Source organism: Hippocampus comes, unplaced genomic scaffold (genome assembly GCF_001891065.2).
Source record: "Hippocampus comes isolate QL1 unplaced genomic scaffold, H_comes_QL1_v1.1 scaffold8, whole genome shotgun sequence".
NCBI classification, from domain to species: Eukaryota; Metazoa; Chordata; class Actinopteri; order Syngnathiformes; family Syngnathidae; genus Hippocampus; species Hippocampus comes.
This window is the reverse complement of record NW_017806153.1, coordinates 416,489-440,223: the sequence shown is the minus strand read 5'-3', so window position 1 is coordinate 440,223 and position 23,735 is coordinate 416,489. Positions and strand designations below refer to the sequence as shown.

Genomic DNA, 23,735 nt, shown 5'->3' with positions numbered 1-23,735 from the left:
GAGGTGTTTTCGGGCATGTCCCATCGGCAAGAGGCCCCAGGGATGACCTGGGATGTGCTGGAGAGACTACGTCTCTCGGCTGGCCTGGGAACGCTTTGTGATTTCCCTTGGAAGAGCTGCATGAAGTGGCTGGGGAAAGGGAAGTCTGGGCTTCCCTGCAAAAATTGTTTTCCCCCGTGACCCGACCCCTGATAATCGAATCAGATAATGGATGAATAATAATGATGCTAATAATATGAGTGTTCGTGTGAAACAAAAATTCTTGGCCACCACCTGTCAGGTGCCACATTTTTTTTTTCTCCCGCTGCAGGAAAGCCCAAGCCGCAATTAGGCTTCTTAATAAAAGCATTCAAAGAAGATTACGCTGCAGGTCTGTGTGAGATCAGGGAAAAAAAAACAAACAAAAAAAACAACAAAAAAAATAAAAGAGCTTACACAGTTTCTCGCCGCTCCGGCTTATATATTCCAAAAGTTTTTTTTTTTTGATGCAGGCAGATTGCTTTCATGACTTTCTCTCGCTAATATTTGCAAGCGTGACACACTCATTAAAAGCCCCCCCACCCCCCACCAAACTCCTCGCCGACTGCCAGCTAATGCTTATTTATAAGCAGGAACGAGGACACGGACCTCCCTGCTGGATGCTGTCAGGATTAAAAGACAGAGGGACAGCTGAAAAGGACTTAAAAGCTCCAGTGTTTAAAAAAATAAATCAACTTTTCACTGGAAGCAGCCAATTAATCCTCTCATTAGCTCTTGTGTATGGATTATTGTTCAACGACTCACCATTTTATGAAATATTGTTTGTCTCTGAGCGGGACACAGATCGGAGATCAAAAGCCGTAATGGGTGTGTCAAGTTGTTACAGGCAGATCCTTGACATTTTAACACGCAATCAAAACTCCGGATTCCAACCGGGCTGGAGAAGGATATTCCCATTCATTACACTTCCGACAGGAAGAATGCAGCAACGGTGATTAGCCGGGTCTGTTCATTAAAATTAGCATAGCAGATTTGCAGCCGTCGTCAGTCTGATGGATGATCGCAAAGTTAAGTCGGAGGACTCCAAAGTCACCTCTGCCGAAAAACTTTGCCTGGCGAAGTCGAGCCATTAGCATCCCGCGCACACCCGATGCACTGGCACCACCCAGTCTGGATGTCAATCACGGGAATGGCATGTGATGAATTGAGAAAATCAATTAAGTGCGCAAGTTCATTAATGAATGAGCTGCTGGCGTTAATGAACGCAACAAGGAACAGATTCTCAATTGATACGAACGACGGCATCGATATGCTCCTGTTTCTCCTCGAGATCGAGTAGGGCCATCTACTTTGCCGCCTCAACGGGTTGCCGTAGCAAGTAAAATAAAGAAAAGCTATCGCGTTAATACTTCCAGATACTTTGTCGCTGCAACTTTGGTACCACTCCAATGGCTCTGGTGAACAAACCGAAGTTGCCTCCCCAGGGTGGGACGAAGGTGCCGAGCATCTGTCCCGCAGCTGGCTGCCCCCCAGCCCTGGGAAAACTTGCCACGTGATAGCAGACGCGAGATGCCGCATGTCGAACACGCGTGTGACAACCTGGCAGCTTTGTTTCTCGCCCAGAGAGTCGTTTTCGCGCCGCAACCACCTGCAGTTGTACGTTACGAAGGCGGAGGCGGCTGTACGCGGGCTCTTCTGGGAAATCACCCGCCTCTCCTGCTGGGGGAAAGCTGACAGGAAAACATGAATAAGAAACAGGCTTCCTTCCCTCGTTAACCGCCGTCAATAGCCCCTCAGCAACGCGGCTCACCTTCCGGATGAAACGTTCGCGTGGAAAAAAACAACAACAACAAAGGAAGTGAGACGGTGCGTTCAAGCTTGACGGCTGCGTTTTTATAACCTAAAAATGTCCCGTCATTCATCAACTGGAATAAATGTGGTATCTAGTTTGCCGCCTAAGCGGGCTGCTGTAGCAGAAGTTAATGCATCATCGACTGTAACTTTGCTTCCTGGTGAGCGATGAACTGAATGATGACACGGCAGCCGAAATAAACACAAGATAGCGCCTTGGTACTTGCATACAGCGACAATTTGGCACTCGGTGTACACGTCTAACGTTGACATGGCTATCCTTAGCAACAATAAATTAAACAACTACTGTCCAATGCTGCCTAAACAGGCTGCTGAAGCACGTGAAATGAAGGCAAATCAATATATGCCGCAACTTTGGTAACGTTGTGAGCAGGGAACTGACTGAAGGTTGACATGATTGTATTTTTCTCAACATGAATGAACAAGGGCAACTACTGTCATTTTCTGCCTAAACGGGCTGCAGTAGCACATAAAATAAACTTAAGTGGGCACTCATATGTGTGTATGACTGCAGTGTTGCTTCCATGCAAGTATAGGACTGAAGATGTTGAAACGGCTGGAATTCGAAGGTGACTTGCTGGCTGCCTAGATGGGATGGTGTATTATGACATCAACATAAGATACAGTATCAATGTGTGTATAGCTGTCAGTTTGGGATCTTGTGAGCAGGGGGCTGACAATGTTGGCCTGCCTGTAATTCTCAATGAGTATTAACAAGGCAACTCGTTGGCTGCCTAGATGGCTGGTGGAGTGTGTGAGCTATGGCATCAGTATGTCTGTATCGCTGTCACTTTGGTACCTTGTGACCAGGGAGCTGACAATGTTGCTTGTCTTTCTCCATAACAAACGAGGGCGGCTGGCTTGCCGCCTCATCGGGCTGATGGAGGACATGAAATGAACACAAGCAAGCGCCTTGATACACGCGTATAATGACAACAATGATGGTACCTTGTGAGCACAACGATGTCACGCCTCTTCTCAAGAAGCGACGGCACGGCCGCCTAAACAGGCTGCAGTATGCGAAATAAACCCGCGTGCCTTCTCTTCCCATGCTCTCACATGCAGTGTGGCGAGCAGAGAACGAGAGCGCAATGTTGCCATGGAGACAAGAAGTGATGTCACGGACCAAATAAACTCAGCGACAGATTGACGGTGTCTGTGTCGAGCTCTAAATGGTTCTGATCACTTTGCGCAGACCCGTTGAGTTAATCACTCGCCAAGCCCACACACACACACATTGTTTCCAGGCTATACAATGCAGACTCGTTGGAAATGTGCTGCCGGAGTTTGCCATAATTGGCCGGTTAATCTGTACTGAGAGGCCTGGCGGAATGATGTGCCACCCGTCTGGGCTCTTGCCACTAATAGCCGCAACGGGTATCCATTGTAGTCACCGCTGTCCCTGAAAGGGTTAAAATAGCTTGATCGAGAGCCTGTATTTGCTTGGAGTTGGTCTGGAATGTTCGATTTGACTCTATTTTGGATCATTGGATACATTAAAAATTAAAATAAAATACAACTGCAAATATTGCTGAAAAATCTGATTTAAAAAATTTTCCATTCACTTGGCTGTTTTTTTAAAACGAGAAAAAAAAATCCATTTCACCTCCTGGTGTTCACAAATATGCCTGTTTATTTTTGGTGAACAAATATGCGGGCAGAGGCATATATTTATTTGCATCCTGCATTTTCCCGGGTTTGTTTTGGGTCTTGGAAATGGAAAAACAACCTTAAATTTATTGGAGCTTACACATGCATGCCGGCCTGCATTTCAGGGGGGTGTGGCTTAGCCAAACGTCCACCTCATTCCAGCTGGCGACGTCGCCCTGCGAGTTTTCGTGCATCACTCCATTGTTTTCACAACACGCTTGGCTCTGGTTCAATGTTAACAGAGCAAGTGTCAGCACGCCGACCGTCGCCGCAAGGCAGCCTGCCAGAGTTTTGTTTGCTCTCTGCATGGACGCCACAAAAGTCCTCGGCTTTCCAGAGCACCCGGCAGGTGGCCGGACGCCGCGCACCAAATGAATGCTAGCGCTAATACGTGTTGCTGCAGGGTGTTGGCGTATGACATTTTTTTTCCCCCCCCAACATTCGCCGGTGCGGCGCTCGCAGCAAAGTGTCGACACAAGTGGCTGAAATGAGTTCCCTCCGGCGTCTGGATTTGAATTTTCTGCTTTTTATCACCGACAACTGCTCACTTATAATCATTCCCCGGCCCCCTTGTTGCCGTGGCGACCGCTCCCATACAGCATATTTGCCTTTCCCCGCCGTCTTCAAAATGTCAACAGTATTTGTCATTCCCTCTCCAGTCGCCCTCGGGCACGTTGCTCAAAATGAAGATTAAAATTACCATCAGCACGGAAGCGACGGTTAGTGTTTTAATTGCACGACTGGACGGCCGGCAGCACAGTGGGCTAGTGATTAGCACGTCTGCCCTAAAGATCTGGAGCTTGTATGATCTCCCTGTTCTTGAGTAGGTAATTTTTTCGGTAATACTCCAGTTTCCTCCCATATTATTGCTACTCAATAAATATTTTCTCTTATAAATTTTCAGCTCCCAACTAATAAAACAGGGATGGGCATCTGGCGACCCCTTGATTATTTTTATTTTGGGGGGGGCGAGGGGGGCGTGAGGGGAAAATTCACATGTTGACAAATACTGGGGGGGGGGACGTAGTGGGGGGCATACGGTGGATATGCGGCAATGGTACTTTCAGTTGTAATATCACCATTCACCACTAGATGGCAGACACAGCCTAGTTGCACTTACACTCAATGTTGGATTTCCGTTCAGCAGTTTTGTGCCGTCCTTGAACGCTCAATTTTATGCCATGTTGTGGTTTGCGTCGAACCCTTTGTTGTCGAGTTAGGATAGTAGATGCACGTATTTTGTCCACATTTAAAATAGCATTTTTGTCATAAATCTGGTTAGGAAGTGTGTTGTCTGATGTGGCCCCTTCAAGCCCCCTTCCCCCCTCCCTGCACCCCCTACGGATTGCGGCCAATTTCATCACACCACAACATTCGATGCCAGCTCGACCGCGATCTTTGGGCTGTGATGGCAGCCATCCGAGAATCATCGGGAAGGACGTGTGACACGGTTTCATCAGCGAGAACGTTTCCACTCCTCCGCTGGCTGGCTGGCTGTAAACTATTTTGGGAGGCACACTTGTAAAATAGGCTTGGAGTCTGCTCGATGGTTTGAAGTGGGGACAACACACACGCGCACGTCGACACTCTTGTACACACACACGGCCCCTTCAAGTAGCACTGATGAAAAATTGTGGCCTTGCCCCCCCCTCCAGCGTGTGAATGTTTGTCTACCTGAGTATGTGGAATTAGATGGCAACCAGTCTGGGATATTACAGTCCTGTACGCCTTGTTTGTCTCGCCCAAAGTTAGCAATGATAGGCTCGAGCTCACCCGTGAACCGAATGAGAACAAGCATTATGTCGATAATCGCTGCTCGCCCCCCCCTTCCCCCCTCCCTGCACCCCCTACGGATTGCGGCCAATTTCATCACACCACAACATTCGACGCCAGCTCAACCGCGATCTTTGGGCTGTGATGGCAGCCATCCGAGAATCATCGGGAAGGACGTGTGACACGGTTTCATCAGCGAGAACGTTTCCACTCCTCCGCTGGCTGGCTGGCTGTAAACTATTTTGGGAGGCACACTTGTAAAATAGGCTTGGAGTCTGCTCGATGGTTTGAAGTGGGGACAACACACACGCGCACGTCGACACTCTTGTACACACACACACACACACACACACACACACACACACACACACACACCGCGCTCCAGGAGCCAATGCTATTTGCCAGGTTTGCTAATTAAACAAATTAATTTGGCCGGGCATGTGTGATGAGAGTGCAGACTACCCAAATGCAACCTGCTGCCTTCCTTTTTACACACACACACACACACACACACACACTATAATGAACTTTGGGAGACACCAAGAGTTGTCTTTTTAGTGGATTATATTTATTTATTTTACAAGAATGGGGGAACTTGCCCAAAGCGGACACATACAATGCAGTATACATGGTCCTCTGACACACACACACACACACACACACACACACACACACACACACACACACACACACACTCACAAATTGTTATAAACTGGACTGAACTGCGAGAGATGTCGTTTCAGTTTACTACCTGCAAGGATGGGTGAGCTTGCATCGAGCCGAAGCACTGGCTGTGTGTTCACCTGCCTTTTTTTTTTTCTTTTTTTTTTTTTTTTAAACGTATTCCAGCCACGGATACAAGAAATTGCATAGAGGAGATAAACAATGCATTATCTAATAACACACATGCCCATACACACACAGAGTTGTATTTTTAGTGTGTTTCGCACAAGGAGAGGAGAAATTGCATTATCTCATCGCACAAACATTCACTGTACTCAACACCAAGAGTTGTCTTTTTTTTTTTTTAAGTGTATTGTCTTGCGAGAGAAGTTGCAAAGAGCAGACACGTGGAAGGCAGTAAGCAAGGTCCTTGGTTGAGCACCGGGTGTGCCTTTGGTACTTTGGTGTCTGTGGGTGTGAACAGCGAGCCTGGTAACTAGAACTTCAGATTTTTTTTTTAATGTTTGCTGTTTGTGCTGTTTGATGCTAAGCTAGCTCAATGACATCGCTAACACGCTTTGTGTTTTTGAGAAAACATTTGGGGGAATTTAGGAGTATGCGGTCCATGGCTTTAGATCCTTTCGCATCAGGATGTTTGTTGTTCTTCCTGACTTGTCAGCTCTTCATCACATTTTTTTTTGTTTATTGGTTTTCTCGCATTCTCACTCGCTGCCTGTGAGCAGGAGTGTCCCGCTGTCACGAACCCCGTTCCCCTCATTCGAACGTCACCCTGTACCACGCCCGCTGACTTTCTAGAGCCCCATATCAGTCCCTCCTCTGTTTTTCTCTTTCTTAGTTCCTCCCAACCTGACAGTCCCCCGGGGCAAGTCCCCCCTGGTGGCCCGTGAGGGTGACACGGTGGAGCTGGAGTGCCTTGTTTCAGGGAAGCCCAAGCCCATCATTCTGTGGTCGCGGGCCGACAAGGAGGCGCCCATGCCGGACGGAAGCATGCAGATGGAGAGCTACGACGGAGCGCTGCGCGTCGTCAACGTGACGCGGGAGATGACCGGATCGTACCGATGTCAGACCAGCCAGTACAACGGATTCAACGTCAAGCCCCGCGAGGCCGTGGTGGAGCTCATCGTCCAATGTGAGTGTAACGTTCAGAACGTGTTATGTCCAGTGCAACAAGGATGTATTCTCAGCCCCCTTCACTTTTTCCACATCATTTAATGCTACAGCCTTATTACGAAATGGAATATAGTGAGCGCGTATTCAAGGTCAGCATCCAAACAATAACAAAAAGTACAACGATTTGGACTCTGTAAGCTTGATGGGGGGGAAAAAAAAACACCATGAATTCCTCATCGCAAATGTCATAAATCTGTGCGACCGGAGACCATCGTGCAAAATGTTAAGTAGTTGAATCGTAAGAAAAAAATTACGGGAAGTTAGCGCCGTGATTTGCCGAGCAGCGGGAAGCTGAGCAGAATTACAGCATAACGTAGCATTTGTCTGACGGCGGCGTAATTAGAGCGAAGGAAACGACTAAATAACAACTCGGGGCCCGCAAGCTTTTTGCACAACACTTCCTCGCCTTTTATGATGTTGTTTTCTCTCCGCGTTATTGCCGTCATGCGGCTACGGAGTACTCACAAATGAAAATGTGAGTCAGTAATGCCGAGTTCCACCAAAGAGAGAGCGTCTGTCGACTCTAAAAGCTTTCCTCAACAAAGAAATAGGCTGCCGCTCGTACGCCAAAGCAACAGGTGGCGCGCGTCAATATAAAGCCAATCAGAAGCCCAAAGAATGTCACTTTTGCAAAAGCCAAATAAATGGAAAGTGCATCACCGCAGCCGGGAAGATAATTATAAAAATGGGCGTTATTCTGACACAGGGACTAGTTACTCATATAAAAATACAAGTAGCCTATTATTAAAATCACGTATCTTCATACTTTTCGGCAGACATGCTAACCACTTGGATAAGATGTCCACTGTAGTAACCGCTGTCCCTGAAAGGGTTAATAAGATAGAACTTGGATTACTAACTAAATTTTTTAAACACATAACTAGTAACTGTATCGGAATATTTTTTTCAAAGTCACCGTCCCGACCCTGATGACAATTTACGCTCTCTGCGCCGTAGCCTTTCTGTCTACATTGAAATTGTAATCCTGTGAAATAATTCCAATTTAAAAAAAAAATGTACCCATAATCTGATTAGGATTTTTTTTTCCCCAAACTGTAACGGAGTACATTTACTTTTTTCGTGTGTGTTCTGAATATGTAAAGCCGGGCATATGTGTTCCATTGCTCCCAACCAAAAAATTTCACCAAATCAAGTCGCTCACAATCAGTCACAATATGTCTTGGAAGTAAATAAAACAATCATTTGTAGGAGCCCCATCCTCTTCAAGCGGTTACTTTTTTTTTTTAATAAAGTGTGGGCGCTTTCATCCGCTGACCTTCCTCAAAGCAGCACACCTAATGAACAGCATTATTAATCAATCATCCCGGCATCTGCAGCCTAGCCTTAATGGCCGCCATCAAAGCCAGCGCCGGAGCTGACGCGTGACTCTCTCCGAGCGTGAAACCAAGACGAGGGAAATTTGCTTTATCTCCCCAATCCAGCCCTGATTCCGTTCACACCTCCTGTACACATACCGAGCCCCACGTCTTCATTTTCTTCTTCTTCTTCTTCTTGGCATGTAAGCGCATGCCAATCCTTCCCCTCGCATTTGTTTTCCAAGCGCAAGTAAATCAAGTCAACAGCTTTGATATGTAATAAAAAGATAAATTAAAAAAAAAAACAGTTTCTGAACGCTGCATCCATCTTGTGTGGACAGCTAGCGGCGTTTAAAAAAAAAAAAGTCCACCGTTCGCTAATGGAATTGTGAAAATCCCGAGCTGTGACGCCCCTAATGTTCTTAGGCAAACCGGCTTGGCACGGTCCACGGGAAGAAGACGAACGAAGACCAAGCTATGTCGTGTTCTCCTGTCCTAGATACCGGCGTTCCACTTCCCGGCCCTGCCCTGATGCATGGGAATTCTCGTTATCCTGGCCTTCCTTATGTTCCCCATCGCAGCGGGAGCGAGCGTCCTCGCTATCTGTCGCCAAAAAAAAAAAAAAAAAAAAGAAAAAAAAAGCCTTCCCAACAATATACAACCACCACCTGAGCAAACATCGCAGTAAATTGTTAACTTCCAAGCGCTGTCGCTAAGTAGAGCAGCGGCACGTAAAAAGTCTCTTTGATGAATCAAAGCATGGAGATGTTTGTCAAAAAAAAATGTTATTCTGAGCCTTTTACGCTTTTATATTTAATATTTGGAGACAGAAGTGAGAGATTTAATCTTAAATTGATGTGGAAACATTGTCTTAGGAGGCAATTAGCCTTCCGGAAGAAGCATATTTGGTTTGCAAGCGAGAAAAATTAGCTTAATGAACCGCGTTGTGATTTGTCTTTGTAATTAACTTCTGTGCATCTGTATGACGAAGGCCAGCAAAACCCACTGCAATTGATTGCTGTGGAAGCGATTAGCCTTTAGCATATTAGCATCAGACGAACACTGGCTGTTCCATCTGCGACACTACGAAACCGCTCACAGTCATCTAAGTTCAAATTTGGAAATCGCAACGAAACTAGTAGCTGATGGTTGGCTGCTCATGAAGAGTACAGTATTTTCCGCACTATAAGGCGCACCTAAAAGCATTTTATTCTCTCAAAAGCTGACAGAGAAGGGGGGGGCGGGGGTCAAACTGAGAGAGGAAGCCGCGTCCTTACATAAGGAGAGCCTTGTACCTTGACGTCATCGCCGGGCAAAGCAAACCACGCTTACTCCAATTTGCTTTGCTGCCACTCCAGCCGTGAGGCGATGACTCGCCAGCAATAATGACGATGATGAAACTCCGCACGGTGATTGCGTCGGGTTGTACCTGCCAGGTATCGTTCATTACGAACAATAAAGCATCTTTGGAGGCTCAAAATGTACGGCGAGTATTTGAATGAAGGAGCCGTCAATCATTTGTTTGCAATTTTTTTTTTTTTTAAACGGGCGTCGGCCGTCAGTGGCAATTGACGGGCTGTTAGCTAGCGAATTAGCGCAAGACACAGAAGTGACAAAATGAAAGAGTGAATTAAGCTCAGCTAAACGTGGCTTCTTTTTTTTTTTTTTTTTTTAACTTCGACTTCTTGACACATATTGTCACATAGCATTCAACTGCCACCCTAATTTTTTAAAAATTGAATATGTGATGATGGGCAGTTTGGAGAGTGAATGAATGAATGAATGAATGAGGATATGTTTTAAAAATAAATTAAGATGTCATTCATGTACCCATCGAGTGAGGAAGGCGCAGTAATTACACTGGGATACTAATACAAGCGTGTTGCTGACAATTTCAATCAGCGAATCAGCCATGTGTGCCGTCTTATTTTGAACCTGACATCCCTGTGATGGGAAATATGCAAATGGGAGGCAATTACAAGTTGTTGGAAGCTTGCGTTTTTATTTTTTTATTTCTTTATTTTTTTTCCGAAGACCGGCCATAATGTTTGTTATAAAACGGACAATAATTTCAAATCCCGTGCACATTTACGCACGCAATTAATTCAGTGACATTTTCTGCGTCCGCCACCGCAGTCCGATGTCGCAAAATGTTTTCTCGTGGTCAGTGGCTGTCAGCGATATTCCGATAAAAATGCCCCAATACATGTCGACTTTTGCGGACGTGACTTGCCCTCATACGGCGGTCTCCTCCTTTCCCAACTAGACCCCCCAACGGTGGAGCCGGTCCACACGGAGCTGCGCCAGGGCCTTGGCCGGCCCGTGGTCATGACGTGCCGAGTGCTGCGGGCGCACCCGTCTCGCGTGCTGCGCTTCGAGTGGCTGCTGTCCAATCGGCTGCTGCATGCCGGCCCTTTCGACACGCAGCGGGACGACACCGAGTACACCATCCGCAGCCTGAACCGCGACGGCTGGGGCGAATACACCTGCAAAGTCATCAACGAGGCCGGTGCGGGAAAGTGCACTTTCCACGTCACAGGTGAGCCGTCCGCCCTCGCTGGACCCGTGCGCCAACGTGCTTCGCATTTATTGGTTTGTAAATTTCCTTGAGAGCCTCATAAAATTCCCGATTTGTACTTAGAACTGCATTTCTGGTTTAAAAAAATTAATTCATTCTACTTTATTTGCGTAAAATGACTTTATTCTACTCATGTTTTTTCACTCATAAAACTACAGCTCAATGTTTTTTTAAGCATTTTGTGATTCGTAAAATTACAACTTCAACCTTTTAAATTACACTAATAACTGTTAAAATGTCTTTTTTTTATGTCGAGTAAAATGACAAATTTGCTATCAGAAAAATGTCTGACAGACTGACTAATATTACGTTATTCTTGCGAAGTTTCCCTCCACAGTTCTCATGGAATGACCATTTTATTAACCTAAAATAGACGATGTTTTTTGTTGTCGTATTGTGACATTATTCCTGGAAAAAAAAATCATTTTTTTCGAAATCAATTTTTTTATATTCATAAAATTAAACTTTGTTCCTCATTTTTTTTTTTTTACGTCTTTCTGATTAAATAATAATTCTCAAAAACACAGCAAAATAAAGTCGGGGAAAAAAAAGCAAATAAACTCCAAGTAACCGCTTCAGTTGGACAGTTTAAATCGAGCCATCAGACTTGACTTCTCCTAACAACAACAACATTTGCAAGTGTATCCGTCCATCCCTTCAACATGCGCACCCCTGCCTGTGCTTTTTTTTTTTCCCCCTTTTTTATGGACAGCCCAAATTGTCTCGTTGCACACGAAACGCTCCTCCACCGCCGGCGTCTCACCAGAGATTGACAATTCAATTGAAAGAGCCGCCAAGGAAAGGGAAAGGAAAAGTCCATCTGAGTAGGTGTCGCTCACGTCGTCGCCACCGCTGTCTGCTGCAGCTTTTTTTTTTTCCTTTGCTTCAAGAAATGGAAGCTTCCATCTAGTTAGCTCCGGTTGACGCCACCAAATTAATTTGGAGAATGCTTCCAATCACGCAAGTCTTCTAAACTTCCTGTCACAAATGACTCCAGTTAAAGTCATGAAGCTAACCATGGACGCATTTGAAACTAATCTTTGTACAGGGCGCACCACATTAAAAGGCGCTTAGATTAGAAGCTACAATAGTGGCTGCGGTTGCATTATGCATCCACTAGATGGAGCTCCGCTAAAGGGATTACAATACAGCGTTATTTTTCAAGAGATTTCACCACCGCTGCAGCTGTCACAAAGCGCTTTCCAAGAACATTTAAAATACTACGGCCAACAAATCAGAATATTGATCCATATAGAAGCCGCATCTGATTATAAGGCGCACTGTTGACTTTTGAGAAATGCTTCTGGGTGCGCCTTATATTGCGGAAAATATGGTTGTTTTTCCATCAGACTATCTTCCTGTTTCTTTTGATTTCCGTGGCAACCTGTCCAAGCAGTGCACTCGGTTTAACAGCAAACCACAATTGGATGTAAAAGGCAGGAAAAGGCTGGCTTTTACAGGCAGTACGAAAGACGCCTTTATTATCTACCTCTGAAAGCAGAAAATGACCCGATATTTTCCGCATGGCAATTGGTTGCCATTTATACAGAAGAGAAAAGGCGAACAAAAAAAGTCAATTTTTAACACAGCGGTGCGAAAGTTGTTTGTTGCGCCCTCTGAGGGAGGAAAATTGCTTCACCCATTATGTCTGTTTTCTCTGAATTCCAATCATATCGAACGGTGACACAGTAAAAGACGACCAAATCCCTGTTTTCACAGGCATGTGTGAAAGTTGTTAATACTGCTGCTGAAAGAGGAAAATTGCAGGGTTGACGAACCCCCTTCTTGACACTGTTTCTACGCCGGGGTAGAAAAAAAAAAATCCCCAGTCGACTGATGATCAGCTCATCAGCAAGCCTGATTACGATCCTGATCATTTGAATCGGGCGTGTTGGAAGAGGGAAACTTCTAAAACTGGCAAGAGAGCGGCTCCCAATTTCTTCCTTCCATACCCGTTTAGCGGCGTTTCTAATTGTAAAGCCTCCACCTCGTGTGCGACACAAATGTCGGCGAAGCAGGTACGGTATATCCGAGGCATCCCGTTCACGCCCACCCCCTCTTCCCCCGCAGCCAATTGTGTTTTCCGGCTTCTGTCGCTCAGCCTCTTTTGCTTTCATCCGCCATTCCCTCCCTCCCTCGCTCTTCCGCCCCAGCGTTCCACATTCTTGCCATCTGGACTCGCCGCTTGCCAAAAGTAAGTGAGGGCCGATGGGAAGCCTCTCTCAGTCGGGGGGGAAAAGAGAAAGAGGAAAAAAAAATCCATATATATATATATATATATATATTTATATATATATATATATGTCGGGTGGTATGTGTATCTGTATATATATCCATCCATCGTCCCAGCCACTTATATATATTCTTATTATTATTTTTTTTTATTTTTATTTTTTCCGAATCCACCGATGTCATCCGTGAAACGTGCAATGACACGTTGCCTTAACTCCCGATCTTTTCACATTCGAAGATTTTTATCACGGCCGCCGCAATGCGGGATCACAATTGTTCAAAAAAAGTCATATTCATAAATTATGTTGTACTTTTTTTTTTGCTTGTAGAATTGCCGCCTCATTCCTGTGAAACTGAGACTTTTTCTCGCCATGTGGAATTTTTGTTGTCATTGATAACATGATGTTATTCTTAATACATTCTGCTTTTTTTCCTCTCAATGAATCTATTATTTAATAAAAAAATGTTTGCAGGTTGTGGTTATTTCCATAAAATTAAATGTTTTGGCTTAAGCTAACCTTTTTCTCATCTTTAACCTATTCTAAAATAAATACAGCTAAATAAATCAAGAAAAACTCTTAATTTATTCTAATTTTATTCATGTAAAAGCACAGTTTTGTCTGTTTCATTATAACCTTCTCGGGGAAAAAAAAAATAACTGGAATATCCTGTTGTAAAATTCTAATGACATTTTGACTTTTTCTCAGACTTTTTGATAGCTCCTGTCATTTTTTTCTTCTAAAATTAAAGCTTCATAATTTTTTTTCCTTAAAACTGACACCTCATGACAATAATTTGATCCAACTTTCCCCCTGTAAAAATGTCAGACTTCTTTTCTGACGTGACCGCTTTTTATAATCGAGATCATCTCGCCGAATCTCTTCTCCCGCCACTGAGCGAGCAACACTTACCTCTTTTTTTTTTCTTCTTTTTTATGACCGAATGAACAAATACAAGGAATTAGAGGGGGAAAAAAAGCAAGAGGATAACGGCGGGGCTTTGTTCTCCGATGCATTTTGCGAGTCACCTCGTGAAATGAATCCTTCATCATAACGCGCTTGTATGCTCGCGGGTTTTTATTGCAGTCGTTAAAAAAAAAAGGGGACGCAGGATTCATCTTGTAAAACGCAGCCGCATAGTCTTAATTCAAACTCGCAGGTACTCTGTTTTAATTCCATCTGTTTTGACGCGAAAACTTGAACTTGATCTCCACATCAAAGGCGCAATCCGTTGCTTTTCGGCTGGAAGGTTCTAACGTACGAGTCATCGTTTTTGTCGTTTCGCTACCATTCTTCATGTATCTTAGATGAATGATGTCGGGAAGTTACTCGGCATTATCATATACCCCCATTCTGTCATTTGTTGGCGTCTTCAAAAAGCAGTAAAACTCTGAGCGGAACTCCAGAGACACTTCTCAGTCCTCCCCCTTCTGAATACAAGTTGCCTTTAAAGATGCAATCGGGATCAGCGGCTTTAATATGTGCCTTAAAATAGCACGGCACAAAAAAAAAAAAAAAAAAAGTTTGTCGTTTGCTCCAGGGCTCCCCCTATAGTCGCACCGAGCGCATTCGTCAACCGACGCCATCTCTCAACACACGGGGTGGCTAACAATTTAGTAAGTTAACAGTCTGCCAACTCGACAATCTCACCCAAAGGGCCAGATCTGCCCTTTTGGAAGGCGTGCACGCATTCAACGTTACAGATGCTAAAGTGCCTTTTGTTCTCATCAAAATGGAGAAAAATAAACGCATCAGCGATCTGTTAGTATCCTCTCTTCAGGTTCACGCGAGGTGGAAGCATAGAGTGGTTTGGGGGAGGGGGAGGGGAGACTCATCGTGACACCTCTTAGTCGGAGAAGGTTCATGAAACCTTTAGGAAAAAAAAAAAAGCAAAAAATAAAGTCTACAAATAAGGTCAACGTGCCGCCGGAAGGTTCCACTGAGCCCCTCTTCTGAGTCATTGCATCGGTTCTGCTGTTCTAAACAGGATTTGGGAAGAGATCAGTTAAGCCGCATGTACTTTTATCTTTGATGTCTCCCACCCAGGGTTATGTGTTTCAAGGCGGGCTAAGACGGTTAGCTCCCGCGCCGTAATCGCAGAGGTGAGGCTATTTGGCGCCACGATATTTTTTTTTAACCCGCAATGTATTAAAAGATACTGTGGGTTTGATTGGTCGCAAAAACACAGAAGCCGTCGGCGCAACTCTGTGGGCCACCGCTTCTGTCACCAAGTGTGGCTTTACTGCAATGCTAATTGCTCTTGAAGGCATCGTCTCCACCTAGCATGACGTCAACTTGAAAACTTTACGGCATGCGGTGAATTTTTATCCCCCACCTCTGTCGGCAATTATGGTTCGATGGGAACATTAAATGTAGCTCGAGTTGTCGTCTCGCGCGTAGCCTGTGTGAGGAAATTGTTTACAATTTAGTGTGACTGTTTTAGCTGCCACTTCTGTCGTAAGAGTCGTTTAGACTGTCAAGCTAATCGTGCTTAAAACATCTTTAATACTGCAGGAAAGTCGTTGACAACATATTTTTATTTTTTCATATTTTAAACCCTCACTTCTGTCACAAAATACGCTTCTTCATGTTTTGGATGGGAACGGTTGGCGAAACGGATTGGCTGTGCATCAAAAACAATATGGGCGCTTATGCACATGGTGGCTCTCTGGAAATGTGACCTTTTCAAGCAGCTTGTGAGTCATCAAAAAGAGAGAAATGATGACGGAGATCATTTAAAGTTTGAAGCAAAAGCGAGGACATTATGTAAACACACACACACACAAACACGCACACACAAGGCAGATTGCACGCGCACACACACACACGACTAATTATTACTACAACTAAATGGCGTGCAAATAGTTTGTCAAATGTAAAATTGGTGATATGCTGTCAATACATTTGCCATCAAAAGCACATTTTCATTGTCGTTGGTATTTTAGAGAAGAAAAGTAGACTTCAGATGTTTGAGATGTCGATAAAGCAAAAAATTATTAACATCAGCCACCACTGCGCATAAAATATGCCCTTTCACAAAAACCGTTTGAAGCAGTTTTTGGTCCAAAACGTAATTTGAGTCAACCCGACCTATATTCTACCGCTGATTTCTAAAAAATAGAATAAGGTGGAAACAATATTAATAGTAATCATTTTTTTCTTTTATTTTAAGAATCAAATCTTTCAGTCGCTAGCTTTCTGTGTTCACATAAAACAGAATACTGCGTGAGGCTCGAAAGATCAGTCAGAATGCTCTAAATTGGCGGGCGCTCAATAGGTTCTTTTCTATTTTTTAATCGCTGACATTGAATGAGTTAATGCTGTGCTGAGAAGTCTTTTACAGCATGTGAGCACCACTTCTGTCACCAAAAATGATTTCAAGTTCTGTAAAGGTCGACGAACATTATTATTCGGGCCAGTGCAGGTTATTTAATGAAATTTTTTTTTCATTTGTTTACCTCGGTATGTGCGCAACAAAAGTTCAGTGGACTCAGGAGGAGACCGTATCATATGTGTGAAAGGTATCGTCTACGTACTGCACTATGTGGAAATCTCTGCCGTAAACAGTCCCCAAAATGGGACTAACTTTACAAGGTCACCCCAAGCGCTTAAGCCGGCAGAATGTGTCCGCTCACGATGGGTAAATCCTCAATTCCGAAAAAGCAAAAGAAGAAGTCGAGGTCTGATTTAAAAAAAAAAAAAAAGAAAAGAAAAAAAAAAGGATTTGGACACTTTTGGGTGTTGCTCGAGTGGATGTTCCACTATGTGATATGTGCTTTGATTGCGTGCCATGAAAGCAAAGTGTGTCAGATGACGGCAGGGGGGGGAGGGAGGGAGGGAGGGGGTAATTGGGTCACGACAGTAGCAAAAGAGATATGATATAGCGGCGTTTGGAAATAGAACAAACACAACATGGTGGAGATAAGAGCCACTGTACATCTTTGTCATGCTAATTCCAGCTCTGCTCTTGAAAGAATTTGGGTCGTGTTTACAAATGAAACATTCAAGTCATGAGCCGCAATGAAGGCATTGCAAATTAATGCGACCAATGTTACTGCGCCAAAAAAAAAAAAAAAAAAAAAAAGAAAGACGACGACATCGATTTCAGCCACATTTTGAGTGGTCCATTTTTTGAGACCCCCACTTGTGAACCAAATATGGCTCCTCTCCCAATTTAGTTTTTGTCATTTTTATTCACGTTTGTTTGGGAAAGCTTGGCCCATTTTGAGACCCCACTTCTCTCACCAACTACAGTATCAGCACTGTTTTTTATTTATTTTAATATGCTTGGGAGCTCAAGGTCTATTATGAGTCCCAAATTCTGCCACATCTTGTCCAAATTATTCACTGACGCACGATTGTTTGTTCATAGTTTTGATTTTGAGACCCCACTTCTCTCACCAAATCTAAATATCGAATGAATCCGTTTTTTCTGCCGGTTGTTTGTTACACAGGCAAGGCCTACGCTCCTGAGTTCTACTACGACACCTACAGCCCTCTCTGGCAGAACCGGCCCAGGATCTACGACTTCAAGCTCCAGTGGACGCAGATGAACCCCAACGCCGTCGATCGCATCGTGGCCTACAGACTCGGTCTCAGACAGGTAGAAACTTGTCTGGTACTACCTTTCACTTCCATGTACCAATCTTCAATTATAGTTTTTTTTTTTTTTTTTGTAGCTTTCCAAATCAGGAAAATTCACTTACTCAAGTATGCTGGTTGTTAATCTGCCTTTTCCCAGCTCTATACAGAAGTATGAGTTGTTGTTTTTGCCACGGAGGTGGGGGGGGGGGGGGGTCTTCTCCCCAAAGTTTGCACGTATGCTTTGTCATATTTGCCTTGACGCAGACGAATCTTTACACCTCAATTCAGCCGCTCGCCGCCGTATTCGGGGAGTGGGAGTGAGCCTCTGCGGGAGGTAGAGAATCACTAAGAAGCTGTCAGTTGTAGTCAAGTAAGAGTCTTGGGGCTTCTTTTTTTTTTTTTAAGGAAACGTTAACCCAAAATCGTTTGAAGCGCACTCAAAGGAAGAGGAAGCGAACCGGCGGCGAAGAATGCAAACTGCAGTCCAATGCATGGCTCGCTTCGAGTTGCAGTTTTTATTTTATTTTTTCCTCTTCCATGAATTCCTGAACCGGCAAACAGAAACACCTCGTCTTCTTTCTCACACTCGGTGTTTGTAGGTGTTTCTTTCGAGCCAACGCGGCAGGCAGCACGCCAGCTTCGGATAAAGCCGTACGCATGCCGGCCGCATTAATACGTCGGATTTTCAGGTTACCACCAATGTGAGGTGACATTCAAGAGCCAGTTTAAAAAAAAAAGTGTGTTTGCGGCAAACATTCCAAATCCATGTTTGTGTCACCGCGCTTTTTGTTCTCCATCGGCTCTCTCTCTCTCTCTCCAAAATGGCTAAGGAAGTGATTTCACGCTTTTTCAACGCCACTCACCACTGGTTTTGTCTGAGAAGTCGCCAGCCGCAACGCGTTCTTAAGCCCGTTCCGCTCACAGCTGCTCTCTCCCTCGCACACGCGTTAATTCGGAAAATCTCATTAACATTTCAATGTTTTTTCTTTTTCGCACTCAAAAGAGAACATGTTTGGGGTGAATTAATTCATTTCCACCTTATTCCCTTTGTCTGTCGGGAGAGTAGATGGTGTCCCCTACCAGGCAAATCACCCTCCTCCTCCATCTTTTTTTTTTTTAGCCGACAATTCTTTTTTTTTTTTTTTTTTGTGGACTTCCTGGATATTACGCAAAGATTTAATGCCAAACAAAACAGGTACCATATTTTTCGGACTATGAGTCACGGCGGAATATATGTTGCGCCAGTCCAAAAAGAAAAAAAAAAAAATACTACACACACAAAATCCACCAAAATTATTTGCCTCCAAAATTATTTGCCAACCGACAAAAGAATTTCGACAAACACATCGAGGAAGATGCTGTAGTCATGGCAACTCATGTGTGAAGCATCGCTCGTTTCGCATGCGGCTCCTTCGTGCCCCAACAAGCCGTTTTGAATTAAAAGAATCACTTTTCCGTCCAAAAACTTCCCCGAGAGCTTGAAATTCCTCCTACGAACAAATCTGTCAGGACGAGGTCACATGATATGTCCCAAAATTGATCTGTCATCCCTGTTTGTGCATGTCGATCAATACCGGCAACACTAATTACACGCCGGCAAGCTACCGTAAACCAAACGCCCGCTGTAATATGATCACGTTTGCATTTTCCCCCTCCGACACGTTACCGCGATCAATCCCGACAGTTTCTGCCATCAAGAGAAAAAAAAAATTAAGTCCAACACAGCCCAGCTGCAATCAGATGACGTTAAATCAATACGGCACACTTCTGCGGAAATAAGTGACAGTGGGACGTGAACAGGCGCCTTAATTGAATGCCGGAGCCAGAGATTCATTCATGTATCAGAACAAGGGTGCAAAATCCATCAGCCAATACATGCAAAAAAATAAAATAAAATACAGCAAATAGTGCCAAGCTTGGCCCGGCTCACTTGACACTGCGCGTCGCGGATTTGAATCTCGACAGTGACATTGCGGATTTCCATCTCCAGAGTTAAGTTACCCCGGCGACGAACTTCTAGCAACCTTAGATTCCGTTACCTAGTTGGGGCTCCGACTATCAACAAAGCATCAGAACGGGCTCGTGAATCCAAGAGGTCCGGAATAAGTCTTGGCTGGGAAAATCTGCGCCGGTCCTCAGAGACTGCGCGAAGCGGTGAAAACATCCCCGGGGAGCCACCGCTACTTCACATCAAGAGGAGTCTGTTGAGGTTGGTTGAGGCATCTGATAAAGGCAGAATAATAGCAGATCTCATCTGGCTTCAGCTTCCCCTTGGGACAAGCTGGAACGCAGAGGAAAAGGGGACGCTTGAGTTGCCTCGCTCATGTCTGCTGCCGAACCATGACATCGCGATAAATGGCCCACAGATGTGTTGCTCAGCAAGAGATCGTCTTTGACTCGTTTTTTCCCGGATTTGTAACTGCTGTAATTTGCCAGTCGAATCGACGTGTAAGAGGAGCCTGGTGATAGCCGTAGAGCGCTAAAATACGGACGAGCTTCGCACTAACTAGTCAGAGTGAACAGTAGTTGGCAGTGTTTTAGTCATGTGGTACATTTTTTTTTTTGGTTGTTGCCCAAGCGATATAGTTACAGAACGAGACTCTCTTTGAAAGTTAAGAAATTTTGTGGTTAGCGCCTGAGGCAGTAACACGTCCTGTCCCTTAGCTGTGCGGGTTCTGAAAAATCACCATGAAACATGTACGATCAATTAACGGAATACTTTAGGGGCTCCTCAGTTTATAATTGACTTTCATTGAAGGCGCGCCTTATACACCGAAGCGCCTTATAGTGCGGAAAATACAGTACTCCATAACGTACCTACGCTAACACAAGAGTAGTATAATAACATTGTTGAATTTGTACCCGTAAGACCCTCCTGCACTTGATGAACACTGGGGAGGAACACAGCAGCTGGTATCATTTTAGGAACGTTTCATGATTCAAACCCCCGTACGTCAGAACTGTGAGTCAGACGTGCTAATAATCACTTGTCTGTTGTGCCGCCAGGGACGAAGTGGTTCCCATTTTCTTATAGAATGTCAAGCCACCGAGCTTAGACATGGTTACTTGTGTCTACCGCCATGAGTTGTCAGTTTTCTCTTGCTGGTCGACAACAAGTGTGAGTTGTGTGTGATTCCCTGTGTCTTATTTGCTCGCGAAACTAGCTGTAATGAAAAGCGTATAATGGCGTTGCATCCTCCAGACTCCAAGTAATTACTTCACTCGGAGCGTTCTCTCGCGCGCGCACGCGTGCCGCTATTTCATTGGATTTGCAAGCGGGACTGAGAAGGGCATGCATGCCTTGCCTCTGTTTGGGATGCAGGAGTCGTCTTTGCTTTTTTTTTTTGGTGCGGTGCTGCCCGCCCCGTGAAAGCTTATTCTCAAGGATAAAACGTACCTCGCTAACTCGCATAACCCCCGCGGCCACCGCTGCGGCAAACCCTTTTTTTTTTCTTTTTGTACCTCCGTGAACCTCACAGGGGAAGCCGGAGCTTAGCCATGGGATGTATGGAATTCCATCAGTTACAAGCGCCGTCCTCAAAAGCGGTGACTGCAGCCTTACCTTTAAGGGCAGGGGGGGGGCGCAATCAAGCCGATGTGACTCCATCCTTGCTGATGGGCTGAAAGCCGACTGAATTCAAAAAGGCTCACAAGCTACTTTGAAGGCAAACGTGGCTAATGAGCAGCGAGCTGTCGACGGCTCACACAGGGAAATTGTTTTAGTTGTGTCGCATTTAATGTTGACGCGTCCCGACAAACATGCTGAGACGAGGTTAATTGGGAGACGCGGGGGAACCTCCTGCTGAGGATTTTTGAAAGGGATGCATATTGGCTCGACTTAAATGCAAGCAAAGAATGTCCTTTGTAATGTTCATCCAGTGACGCCGAATGCAAATACCACTCAACGTACTTAAGCTCACTTTACGTTCTCAATGGTGAAAAATGGGATATTAAAAGCATATTTTTTGGGGGGAGAGCTGAACGAGCTTCAGGTTTCATATTATGCCAAATCTGCTTGAGCAGGAAACCGCTGCCTAACAAATTTGCAAACTTTCAACAAAATCTACAATGTAATTGGTAAATGGGATACAAAAAAAAATACACCAATATAAAAGGAAAAAAAACAGGAGGCTTGGAACACTTCCTAGTTCGACTCCACATTTAATTTTTTTTTTTTTTTTTTTTTTTTTTTTTAATTTTGCCCGTTATCTCCACAGATGGGACAGCAGCGATGGTGGGAGCAGGAGATTCCCGTGGACTGGACGATCAACAAGGGAGAGCTCATCACCCATAACCTGACGGAGCTCATCAAGCCTGAGTCCTACGAGGTGCGTCTCACCCCCATCACCCGTTTCGGCGAGGGTGACTCCACCGTGAGGATCGTCACCTACAGCGGTAAGGACTCGTTTTCGATTTGCAAAGACCACCGTAAAGTCCGTAAGATTGGGTTTGATGAACTCCAGATCAGTTTTCCTGTCATGTTATTCAGCGACTCATCAAACGTTCACCCCGGCATGAGGCGTTGCCGCGTTCATCATGCCGGGGATGCGACAGATTATGTATGATATGCAAAAGAAAGAGAGGGTGGGGGGAAGAGTGAACTCATTCATGTAATTCCAATTGCATCCAACGCCATCCGTCACCGGGAGACAGCTGGAAATCAGCTTGCTTTGCTCCTTCGCCCGTTTGAGCCAAATGAATGTTGATCAAGCGACTCATCGCCTCCTTCCGCCGTGACCTTTATTGCCTGAGTCAGGTCGGCTTTCTTTGCGCGAGCGCTCGGCAGCGCTTGAATGTACCGCGTGAGTCAAATGTTTAGTTTGGGTCAAAGGAGCAAACAGATCAGCAAGTGACTCGAGTTCGCTGTCACTCAACTTGAAGTGACATTTTTTAGAGGAGGTTTTTATGGTGAACCGGAGCGAGCTGACAAAACTCCCCAAGTCACCTTCTGAATAAATTTGAATATAACAAAAAATAAAAATGAGTTTTCGAAAGAAAATGAATCAAAATTGGCTTGGTGAAAAAATATGATCTTGTGTGTTGAACTTCGACAAGAGACATCTGGGAAAAGTTGCATTTCTCTCACATATTCAAATTCATTCAGTTGCGCTTGTCCACCGCACACGGCAAATAAGAACGCGCAGATTGAGGTTTGTCGAACGCGGGTATGTGAGGACCCCGCTGCCGGAGTCATCGTCGGCGGCGGCTGAACTCAAGGAGATTGAAAGCAATCAAAGAAGAATGAAGAGAATTGAGGCTAATTAGGATGGAGCAGAAGGAGAGCGAGAGAGAGGGAGAGAGAGCCCAGTTCGGAGGAAACAAAGATTTCTTCTTTTATTTATAAAGTGAAGAAGAGAAGGAGGAAGAAGAAGAGAGCCTTTTCCTTATGTGCGAATCGCCTGCCCGACGAGAGACCGGACTAATTATCACTCAAGGGCTGCTTCTGTTCTCCCACGCATGGTGTGGCGTCACGGGCTAATGTAGGTCTGAGATGAATGCACTCTCCTCGCTCAACTCGTCCCGCAAGACGTGCCGACTGACATGGAGAAGATAGTCCGGGGATCTTCTGCTTATTGTCACACTCGTAAACACTTTTTTTTGTTGATTTGTTTGTTTTTTGTCATTGCTGTTGCTTTAGGGAAAAAACGAGATGGAGTGAAAGATGATGTTTGTATTGTGCTAATGTGATCCCCCGTATATGCAATATACATATGTGCCATCGTCTTCATAGGCCGGCATTAAATATACATTGATTTCTTTTTTTATTCAGAATTCACTTTGCTTAAATGGAACCAATATTTACATTTGGTAGACTCCCGTAAAGCTCACAACGTGATGCTGCACGGTTTTGAACTCCGCCGTTTGTACTCCGAAGCGCCTTATAGCACGTAAAATACG

At 44.8% G+C, this 23,735-nt stretch overlaps 1 protein-coding gene across 3 annotated transcripts in view; it reads left to right on the top strand.

The window, feature by feature from the left end:
• Nucleotides 1–23,735, top strand: part of LOC109531017 (MAM domain-containing glycosylphosphatidylinositol anchor protein 2) — a 102,836-nt gene that overhangs the window by 65,983 nt on the left and 13,118 nt on the right. For 2 of the 3 annotated variants that reach the window (XM_019895027.1, XM_019895026.1), the window contains exons 10-13: nt 6,794–7,087; nt 10,711–10,983; nt 17,708–17,856; nt 22,055–22,232. In XM_019895027.1, the coding sequence (XP_019750586.1) occupies nt 6,794–7,087; nt 10,711–10,983; nt 17,708–17,856; nt 22,055–22,232 (894 nt within the window). Of the gene's footprint in view, nt 1–6,766; nt 7,088–10,710; nt 10,984–17,707; nt 17,857–22,054; nt 22,233–23,735 lie in introns of all 3 variants that reach the window. The other variant, XM_019895025.1, reaches the window with a different exon arrangement.